The sequence below is a fragment of the Triticum aestivum genome, chromosome 6B (genome assembly GCF_018294505.1).
Source record: "Triticum aestivum cultivar Chinese Spring chromosome 6B, IWGSC CS RefSeq v2.1, whole genome shotgun sequence".
NCBI classification, from domain to species: domain Eukaryota; kingdom Viridiplantae; phylum Streptophyta; class Magnoliopsida; order Poales; family Poaceae; genus Triticum; species Triticum aestivum.
In genome coordinates, this window is record NC_057810.1 from 592,737,605 (window position 1) to 592,748,378 (window position 10,774).

The 10,774-nt window shown below is 44.4% G+C and overlaps 1 protein-coding gene across 1 annotated transcript; it reads right to left on the reverse strand.

Moving 5' to 3' along the window:
- Window positions 1-2,105: 2,105 nt before the first annotated feature.
- LOC123138210 (tRNA (carboxymethyluridine(34)-5-O)-methyltransferase) lies at window positions 2,106-4,379 on the reverse strand. The gene is made up of 3 exons (XM_044558140.1): window positions 4,225-4,379; window positions 2,920-4,053; window positions 2,106-2,424 (listed from the first exon to the last, which is right to left on the reverse strand). The coding sequence occupies exons 2-3, from the start codon at window positions 3,972-3,974 to the stop codon at window positions 2,340-2,342; spliced, it is 1,140 nt and encodes a 379-aa protein (XP_044414075.1). The 5' UTR covers window positions 3,975-4,053; window positions 4,225-4,379; the 3' UTR covers window positions 2,106-2,339.
- Window positions 4,380-10,774: the final 6,395 nt, after the last annotated feature.

Here is a 10,774-nt window from a genome sequence, read left to right on the forward strand (position 1 = left end):
TTCATGGAGCATATGAGATGTTCCAGGAGTTGAAGTTAATATTTTAAGCAAATGCCCGGATTGAGAGATATGAAGTCTCCAATAAGTTCTATAGCTGTAAGATGGAGGAGAATAGTTCTGTCAGTGAACACATACTCAAAATGTCTGGGTATAATAATCACTTGATTCAACTAGGAGTTAATCTTCCTGATGATAGTGTCATTGACAGAATTCTTCAATCACTGCCACCAAGCTACAAGAGCTTCCTGATGAACTATAATATGCAAGGGATGGACAAGGCTATTCCTGAGCTCTTCGCAATGCTAAAGGTTGCGGAGGTAGAAATCAAAAAGGAGCATCAAGTGTTGATTGTCAATAAGACCACCAGTTTCAAGAAAAAGGGCAAAGGGAAGAAGAAGGGGAACTTCAAGAAGAACAGCAAACAAGTTGCTGCTCAAGAGAAGAAACCCAAGTCTGGACCTAAGCCTGAGACTGAGTGCTTCTACTACAAGCAGACTGGACACTGGAAGCGGAACTGCCCCAAGTATTTGGCGGATAAGAAGGACGGCAAAGTGAACAAAGGTATATGTGATATACATGTTATTGATGTGTACCTTACTAATGCTCGCAGTAGCACCTGGGTATTTGATACTGGTTCTGTTGCTAATATTTGCAACTCGAAACAGGGACTACGGATTAAGCGAAGATTGGCTAAGGACGAGGTGACGATGCGCGTGGGAAATGGTTCCAAAGTCGATGTGATGCCTAATGCAGAAAACCCTAATCTATAGAGGGGAAATTAGTTACTTACCGGAGCAGTTGGAGTTCGAGCGTACGCCGGTCGGGGAGAAAACCCCGGCGAGTAGAGGATGGCGGGTGAAGAGGAGGAGGAGGCAATGCCGACGGCCCTCGGTGCTCATGGCCACGCGGGAGGTCGAGGAAGCGGGCGCCGTCGTCCATGGCCCTGACGCGCTGCCAGGAAAAAACCCTGGAATGGGGGTTAAAAATCCATCCACGGGGGGTCCATGCAGCGGCGTGGTCACCGCCCCCTCTGGCGCCGCCATCGGAGCCAGGACCATGAAGTCCGGATACGACGGCGGAGCCGGAGCAGCCGGCACCGCATTGGCCGGACGAGGGGGCCTGCAGCAGATGGGCGACGACGCGCGGAGGGCCACCCTGAGGTCAACGCCGGAGTTCGCTAGGCCGGCAATCCACCTCTCGTGGATGCGGTTACCATTGGCCTCGATGGGGTGAGGGGACGACGCAACGACGAGCGAGCCATCGGAGGAGAGGAGAGCAATGGGTGGTGAGGAGAGCGGGGGAGAGTGGTGTGAATGGAGGCATGGGCGATGACACAAGAGGAGATGGGAGTTATTGAGATGTCCGATCTATCTCTTGCGCTCCCCGAGGCATGCAACCAAGAGCCACGCGGAGCCTCGCTGAGCCTGGCTACCGAGAAACTGCCATTCGGCAGTAGCTGACGGGCCTGGCCCGGGACTGCTTTAAGTTCCGTGCGGCCTGAGATTTACATGCAGCCCAGGTAACCAAATAGGTTGATTTCATCCCGCGCAGATCTGGTTGGATCTTATGCCGGCAACCAAACACGCCCAAGGTGTTCCAGAATATCTTCATCTACTAATGACCAGACACACTTGGCCATGGAACACTCCACCAAAGCATGCTTCCAAGTATCCTCCTCTGAATTTTATATATGGTGCACACATTGGTGTCCGACGTATTCCGGTTGTGCCTCACCGAACCCGCTGTACAGAGTTCTTCGCCCTCAAGGCCGGAACCACCAGAGCACAGCTGCCGGAGGGATGCGCAGCTCCCTGTGTCCCCCATGAGTCAGTGCCATTCTCGGCGAGCCGGCCAACCACAATAATCATGCGGCGGCGACAGCCGAAGCTGACAAAGGCAGCGCTGGGGCTTGAGAGAGAAGGAACGCTGCATTGGCTCTATCGGTCCTGTGGAAACGAACCGACCATCGCCGAGTACCCACATGGCAGTGACACATCCCGCAAGATACGAAATCTGATCAAGTACATCCAGCTGGCGCAACTTTGCCACTACGAAATGCATCAAGGATTACACAAGAATGACTGAAAACTAGTGACAATATTCACTGACTGTAAAAAATGTCCCATTATGCAATATACCAAAAATAGTACAAGCAATCCATGATGATCCACGAGTTCCCATAGTTTGCAAGACAACACACAGCTTGTGCAAGATTGTTGCTTGTGTCTGACCTCCGGGCTCAAAATTTTGCCCTCGCCGAGTGCACTAGCAGCTGACGATCCTACAGGATACGAGGGTCAGGGCTCGGACACATTCTCTGTCATCGTTTCGTCTGCGGCTCAAAGCTTCTCCAGAACTAGGCACCAGTTGGATTTGTCGTAGAACTGGTCGACGATGGCTGCATTTTTCATGCCAGCAACTAGCCTGGAATGATGACGCAACAAATGCAACATGTTATTTTCAATCAGGAGGCCATAGCTGAAGCAAAACAAAAGCAGATGATGCATGAAACTTTCTTTGTTTAATGGCTAATAATAATGCAGTAACATGATAACGGCATGGAACCAAATGAGCCATAAGCCCATAAGATGGTAGCAATAGGTCACCCTTTCTGGAAAGTCTCGGGTTCCCGCAATTGTTTGCGCAACCAAATGAGCATGTTGATATGCACAAGTGTACTGTATGGTGCTATCTAGAGCAAAAGTTATATCTTGAGTGACATCTCTGAACAAATATAGAATGGCGTGACTTAGTAGTCAAATTAATGCTATGAAGTAGAAAGTCTGTATGATATCTCTAGTATGGCGATTTAAAAAATATGACGTCATTTAATATCTTCACTTGCGCAGGTTCACGAATAAGAGTAGTAAAACAAAAGAAGAATTTTTCATGTAAATGTTCAGGTTAAGAATACTCCACCTTTGAAGTTCTCCTTCGACAAAAATGTGATAATAACGGTTGTATACCACAGTACCCTTCTTATCATCTTTCTTTGCCAATCCATTCTGTAGGGCAGCAGCAGATGCACCGCCAATTTCTGCTCGGTGAAATGGGAGATGCCAAGGAACAAAGTACTCCTGCTGGGTTTTGTCACGCTCATCCATAATTAAGGCCTTATCCTCCAAACCATCATAACTATTTTTCAGCTGATCATCTGTTTGCTTGACGGCGCGCGTGTCTTCATCAGTCTCTTCAATGCTATCTAGCGTAGTAGCAGATTTGTTACGCACCATAGGACTACCGGGATCAACCCACTCTTCATTATACTTGTCGCACAAGGGAGTCCACTTGTTCAGAAGCGACTTGTCTTCCTGCTCCACAGCCCAGACAGTGATCAGCACAAGACCACCTCTCTTGACAACACGGATCAACTCCTCTATGGCTTTCCTCCGCCTGTCCTCGGTACTCAGATGATGCAACACCGCAATCGAAATCGCGGCATCAGCAACGTTTTCCCTGTAAGGGAGGTTGACGGCATCAGCGACGAACACCTCGTGCCCCCTCCCCGCGCATATCTCTATAAGTGGCGGGCTTATATCGCAGCCTATGTAGAAACACTCAGGATTGAAGCCCAGGTACTTGCCATTGCCGCAGCCGGCATCCAGCACGATGGACCCTGGCTTCAGCGAGTTCAGGAACCCCGCGACCTTGGGCCACTTGGCGAAGCGCGTGGAGCTAAAGTGAGGGGCTATGGCATCGTAGACGCGGTGCACGTACTTCTTCTCGATGTCTGGGGTGGACTGGACACCCGGGGAGCAGCCGTGGTCCTTCCCCTCGGCGATGGCTGCGTCCTGGCCTTCCAAGTTTCCATCACCAGACCTCATGGGATTGCTGGTGCTAATAGCAGTACCACCTCGGTAAACTGGGCTACAACGAGAGAATTGTCCCGGATGAAGCTTCGAGCTACTCGGATGCGGTGCGGAGGTGACTCGGCGAGGGCTTCTTGCTGCTATCCTCGAAAATATCTGGATCATACAACGATGACGACAGGTTGTCGCCGAGTCCGTGAACACCTCCTGACCCCCGACGAGCCCTTTGTCGGCTGCGGCGTTCCTGTCAAGAGTGCGTTAATTTGGTTATTCGAGCTGCTGGGCGCCTGAACGAACCGCAGAGACCATACATACTTCAGGTGAGCAGATCTAAAGAGGAGCTGAACCACGACACCACGACGGCATACTTCTGTGAGCAGATCTAAAGAGGGGAGGAGAAGAGAGGAGGGCATACCTGCTGCCGGCGTGGCACGGCGAGGAAGGAGGCGGGGGAGACCGCTCGGACCTAGGCGCCCGCCGGTGAGCGGGGAGGTGATCGGGGGCGACTCCGGGGGGTGGGTGGGAGGCGGGGCTGCCGGCGGCGGTTCGGGCTTGGATGCAGGCGCGCGGCGGGGATGACGATTTCGGTAGCGCCAGGGAGAGAGAAGGTGCGCGGTGGGTTGTTGGATTGGGCTTCTTCTTTTGATTGGGCATGGCCTTTGTTTTATTTTTTGACATGGCCTTTATGACGGTGTAGTGCGCGGCCCACTGGCCATACAAACTCCACTACCCGGGAGCACAGTCATGTTTTTTTTTTCAAAAAATGTGTTCTTTTTTTACTTTCTTCTCCTTAAAAAGATGTGTTTTCACTTTCTTTGCTTCCTCCTATTTTTTTCGAGGGGCCTCTTCTTCTTTTTAAAACAGAACAGACCATTCATTTCCCAAGCTACATACTCCCTCCGTTCGAAATTACTTGTCTTGGAAATGAATGTATCTAGAACTAAAATACATCTAGATACATCCATTTCTACGACAAGTAATTCCGAACGGAGGGAGTACATATTACCACCTTTCGAAAATAACCGATGTGTTTTTAGTTCAAATTTGAACCATGTCATTTATTTCTGAACAAAGGGAGTATATAAGTGGGAGCATGTATACGTCAGGCACCTGAAATTTTTATTTGCACCAGTCCCTTTCATTCAGGACCGTTAGATCTTCATCGTATGGCCAAAAAGTTGAAAACAGATCGTGCACTCTTCATCTTGGACCTCCTCTTCTTCTTCATCACTGGCTCCTGGTCGTAACAGATCGTGCAATGCTCATTTTCAACCTTCCACTCATACACGGCTCGGCTTCGCATGGCCGGTGCTCCTCACACCATCACCGCCTTCGGCCTCGTGCTACCCTAGAAAAAGTGACCGTTTCATGTACCTGATGTTTAGCAAAACCGTATATATATTCGACGGCGGCATCAGGAATACGGCGGCCGGCGAGGAAGGCGCGGACGACGTCGGGGTTGGTGTGGGACTTGAGGCGTGTGACGCGCTTGGAGGCCTCGCGGCCTTGCTCTGGAGTGAGGCCGCACCTCGCGACCAGGTAGTCGTCGGGATCGAAGCGGGCGATGGACGCGGGGGCGGTGGACATGAAGCGGCGACCGGGGTCGGCGAAGATAATACGGCGACCGAGGGCGGCGGGGGAGACGGCGCGCACTGCGGAAATGAGGTGGCGTTGGAGACGAAGCATCGAGGGCGCCGCAGCAAGTCTGAATGAGAGCGTCTCTACCCATCATTCCATAGTATTTTATCTCCCCCTCTTTGATTCGCAGGATTTTGAAAACCTAAGAACATGAAATAGTTAAATACTGCTACATTTTTAGGAGTGCCGTATTTTTTCATGCACAGTCAGTTAGTGTCTAAAGTTGGAAATACACCAAATTAATGCTCAAAGTTGTTCGACCGCGCAAATACGGTGCTTTCGTAGCCTCCATCCGTATTCGACCGTATGTCCAGCGTGCGTGGCGTGCCAGCATGGCAGTGGCCCACCTGTCCGTGGCTGAGAGCTGGGAAGGTGCAGGGTGCCAGGGTGGCCCAAGCATCATGATTTTTTTTGTAAAAAAATGCCTCATATTTTATTTAATAAGGCAGAAAAACCCCCAAATTAGAAAAAAAAGTGTGATCCATGATCGAACTTGAGCCCTCGTGATCACGGGTTGCATTGCACGCAGAGGTTGAGGTTGAACTCAATATATTGCATTGCTATGCAAAAAAGTAACCTTGAAGCATGTCTTTTTTTCTCGAAGTTCAAAAAACGGCTTTTTATAGCTTAAAACATTCTGAAATTATTTGGACATGCACACATAGGAGTGTAATATATCCGTGTGAATTTTCATCAAAACGTGTGCTTGTATGTGAGAGATTAAAAGACAAATGCATGGAAAAATCAGCTTGTTGTTTGGCCGGATTTATATATGGCGCTTCTATGGACCCGCACAAGTTTTATTTCCATTTTTTTTGAAGTTTTTTATTTTTATTTTTCATATTATTTTTACCGTTCAAAAAACATAAATGTAAGAAAATTTTACAATTGTCATAAACTTAAAGAAAGTATTAGTGCACTGAAAAATGTTCAACATGTTTCACATGCATTAAAAAATTATAATGCATTTTTGCAAAATGTTCGTCTTGCATTAAAAGTTGGCAACGTGTATTTTAGAAAAAAAATCAACGTGTATTAAAAAATTATTCCGTAAGATTTTGAATAGTTGTATTAAAATTTTCACCTCAATATTACTTCTAAATGTTGGCTGAATAGTTTACAAAATACAATGTTGTTGATTTGTCAATAATTGGGTATTTTAGAAATACAATGAACATAAACAATAATACTCAATTATTGACATACATAAATTACTCAATAATTTCTAATATAGGTTGAACTAATTCAATCTATTCAGCCAACACTTAATTATTAGTGTGTGCTTGTGGTCCAGAATAATTTCTAATAATTAAGTGTGTGCTTGTATGTCAATAATTTCTAACATTGGTGCTCAATATTACTTCAATCGTTAGTGTGTGCTTGTGGTCCAGAATGAACATACATAAATTACTCAATAATTTCTAATATAGGTTGAACTAATTCAATCCCCATAAACTTTTGAAAAAGTTCATGTCTACCTCTTCAAAGTACGCAATAATGAAAATAGAAAAATATTTAAAATTAAAAAATTACATATTGTATTTTTATATGGGAAAAATTATGTGCCATAAAACTAAGCATGAACTTGGAAAAAATAAAAATAAAACCAAGACAACACATTGAGAAAATTATGGAGCGAGCATATACACAGGGCCGGTCCTGGGATTTTGGGGTGCTTTATGATGGGTTCGATTTTGCGGTGCTCAATCCCAATGAGAGAAGGGGACATGACACGTATTTGTATCGTTGCCATTAAGGGTAAAACAATGGGGTTTATTCATACTGATTGAGTTTACTTTGTCTACATCATGTCATCTTATTTAAGAGGTTACTATATTCTTTATGAACTTAATACTCTAGATACATGCTGGATAGCGGTCGATGTGTGGAGTAATAGTAGTAGATGCAGTCAGGAGTCAGTCTACTTGTCTTGGACGTGATGCATATATAAATGATCAATGCCTTGGATTTCGTCATGATTATTCGCTTTTCTATCAATTGCCCAACAATAATTTGTTTACCCACTGCATGTTATTTTCAAGAGAGAAGCCTTTAGTGAAATCTATGGCCCCCGGGTCTTATTTTTATCATGTATTAAAATCCAAAAATAACCTGCTGCAATTTTACTTCCTTTATTTTTTTTGTTTTTTTTGTTTATCTATCTATCACTACGAGATTTGATCCTTGTAATTAACCGTCAAGGGATTGACAACCCCTTGTTTGCATTCGGTGCAAGTATTTGTTATTTTTTGTGTAGGTACTGCAAAGGAGGTGTTGCTTGGTTCCCCTACTGGATCGATAACCTTGGTTCTTAACTGAGGGAAATACTTATCTCTACTGTACTGCATCATCTCTCCTCTTCGGGGAAATCCCAATAGAACTCAATAGTAGCACAATCCTTCAGATGTTAATGACAGTGATTATGATGGTGCTGTCAAAAGGGATCCAGTTGAGGAATTATAGTTATTGGAGAAATTGCAAAGACAAGATAATTGTTTATTGCAAACTTGATGGATGGCCCTTTATGATGACAGCTTCTGAAATCAGGAATGAAAAGCCATTTACCATTAGAAAATTGAGATTGCCACACACATGCCCTTCAGATAGTGAGAACACAAAAGTGATAGGAGATTGGTTTGCTAAGGAATGTGAGCATGCAATTAGAATAGACCCCAGGACAAAGGTTGACACAATGTTAGAAAATGCAAAAGAGAAGTATGGGGTGGAAATATCCAAGAGCAACGCCTACAAGGCTAAGAGGAAGGCTTTGAAAGTTGTTAAAGGAGATGTTAAAGCACTATACACTAGATTCAGAGACTGTTTGCAGGCAGTTCTAGATGCAGATGATGGCAGTAGGTGTATTGCGACAACAAGAAACATATCAGCACACCCAAGCCCCAACCTTAGGTTCCATAGGATGTTCATGTGCCTCAATGCATCTAGGGAAGGCTTTCTTAATGGGTGTAGGCCATTCATAGGTATTTTCATTGGTGCACCTTTGTGTAAACCTTTATTTTGCATTTTAGCTGTCTCAAATCGTATGGTTTACAAGGAAGATACCCCATCTTGGAGATGGTTCTTGTATTAGTTGAGGCAATGCATTGGAGAGAGTAATGAATTTGGCATTTACACTTTCATATTAGACAAGCAGAAGGTTAGTGAACAACATACATTTTGTACTAAATCGGGAAATATTTTCTATTTAATTATCACATTGATAAATCCTATTTATTTCCTCAGGGCTTGCTAAATGTTGTTTACCAAAATTTTCCAAATTCACCACATAGGTACTGTCGTAGGCATATCTATGCAGATTTTCAAGCAGTTGGATTTAGGGCTGAGGAACTGAAGTAGTATATAGACCAGGCTAGTTATTCAAAATGGATTTGATGTTGCAAAGGCTAAACTTAAAGATGAGGATGAAGAAGCATGGAAATGGTTGGTTAGAATCCCAAAAGAAACTTGGGCTAGGCATGCAATGGACATGAATTGCAAAACAGATTTAGTTGTGAACAACATTAGTGAGGTCTTGTACACACCAGAGCTGAGGTCAAAGCCAACTATAACCATGACAGATGGAATACGATCAAAGTTGATGGTGAAGTATCAAGGACCAGGAACAAGATACACTACAAAAAAAAATACACTTCCGTGATGATACGTGTTTGTCACAGTAGGTCACGTTTTTTGTCATGCATGTACATCCATGATGATTTTATGACAGAATCAAGACAGTGATACCTTAGCTATCGTAGAAGTGTTCCGTGACATTATCAAAATTATCATCACGGAAGTGAGGCGGGTGACACGCTTGGAGGCCTCACGGGCTTGCTCTGGAGTGAGGCCGCACCTCGCGACCAGGTAGTCGTCATGATCGAAGCGGACGATGGACACGGGGGCGGTGGACATGAAGCGGCGACCGGGGTCGGCGGAGATGATACGACGACCGAGGGCGGCGGGGGAGACGGCGCGCACTGGGAAATGTGGTGGCGTTGGAGACGAAGCATCGCAGCAGGCTGCGAGGGCACCGCAGCAAGTCTGAATGAGAGCGTCTCTACCCATTCCATAGTATTTTATCTCCCATCTTTGATTCGTAGGATTTTGAAAACCTAGGAACAGGAAAGAGTTAAATACTCCTACACTTTCAGGAGTGCCTTATTTTTTCATGCACAGTCAGCGTAGTGTGTAAGTTGAAAATACACCAAATTGATGCTCAAAATTGTTCGGCCGTGCAAATATAGCGTTTTCGGAGCCTCCATCCGTATTTAAACGTATGTCCAGCGTGTGTGGCGTGCCAGCGTGGCAGTGGCCCACCTGTCAGTGGCTGAGAGCTGGGAAGGTGCAGGGTGGCCCCAGCGTGAGGAATTTTTTGTACAAAACCGCCTCATATTTTATTTAATAAGGCAGAAAAACCCCACAAACTAGAAGAAAAAAAGTGTGATTCATGATCGAACCTAAGCCCTCGTGATCACGGGTTGCATTGCACGTAGAGGTTGAGGTTGAACTCAATATATTGCATTGCTATGCAAAAAAGTAACCTTGAAGCATGTCTTTTTTTCTCGAAGTTCAAAGAAACGGCTTTTTACAGCTAAAAACATTCTGAAATTTTTGGACATGCACACATAGGAGTGTAATATATCCGTGTGAATTTTCATCAAAACGTGTGCTTGTATGTGAGAGATTAAAGACAAATGCATGAAGAAATCAGCTTGTTTTTTGGCCGGATTTATATATGGCGCTTCTATGGACCCGTACAAGTTTTATTTCCATTTTTTTCAAGTTTTTATTTTTATTTTTGATATTATTTGTACCGTTCAAAAAACAGAAATGTAAGAAAGTTTTACAATTGTCATAAACTTAAAGTGCACTGAAAAATGTTCAACATGTTTCACATGCATTAAAAAATCATAATGCATTTTTGCAAAATGTTCGTCTTGCATTAAAAGTTAGCAATGTGTATTGTAGAAAAAGTTCAACGTGTATTAAAAAATTATTCCGTAACATTTTGAATAATTGTATTAAAATTTTCACCTCAATATTACTTCTAAATGTTGGCTGACTATTTTACAAAATACAATGTTGTCGATTTGTTAATAATTGGGTATTTTATAGAAATACAATGAACATAAACAATAATAGCGTGTGCTTGTGTCCAGAATGAACATCCATAAATTACTCAATAATTTCTAATATAGGTCGAATTATTTCAATCCCCATAAACTTCAGAAAAAGTTCATGTCTACCTGTGGCACCCCGGTTCAGAGCGACCGGTTTACCTTCCATTGCCAGCCCAGAGATCTAATCTTCTGGCAACACACAATAACTTG

Excerpts from the sequence above, each read along its gene's own strand:
- LOC123138210 (XM_044558140.1), bottom strand. The coding sequence starts at position 3,974 with ATGATCCAGATATTTTCGAGGATAGCAGCAAGAAGCCCTCGCCGAGTC. Across the intron at positions 2,425-2,919 it reads GTCGAAGGAGAACTTCAAAG|GCTAGTTGCTGGCATGAAAA; the intron begins GTGGAGTATTCT and ends TCATCATTCCAG.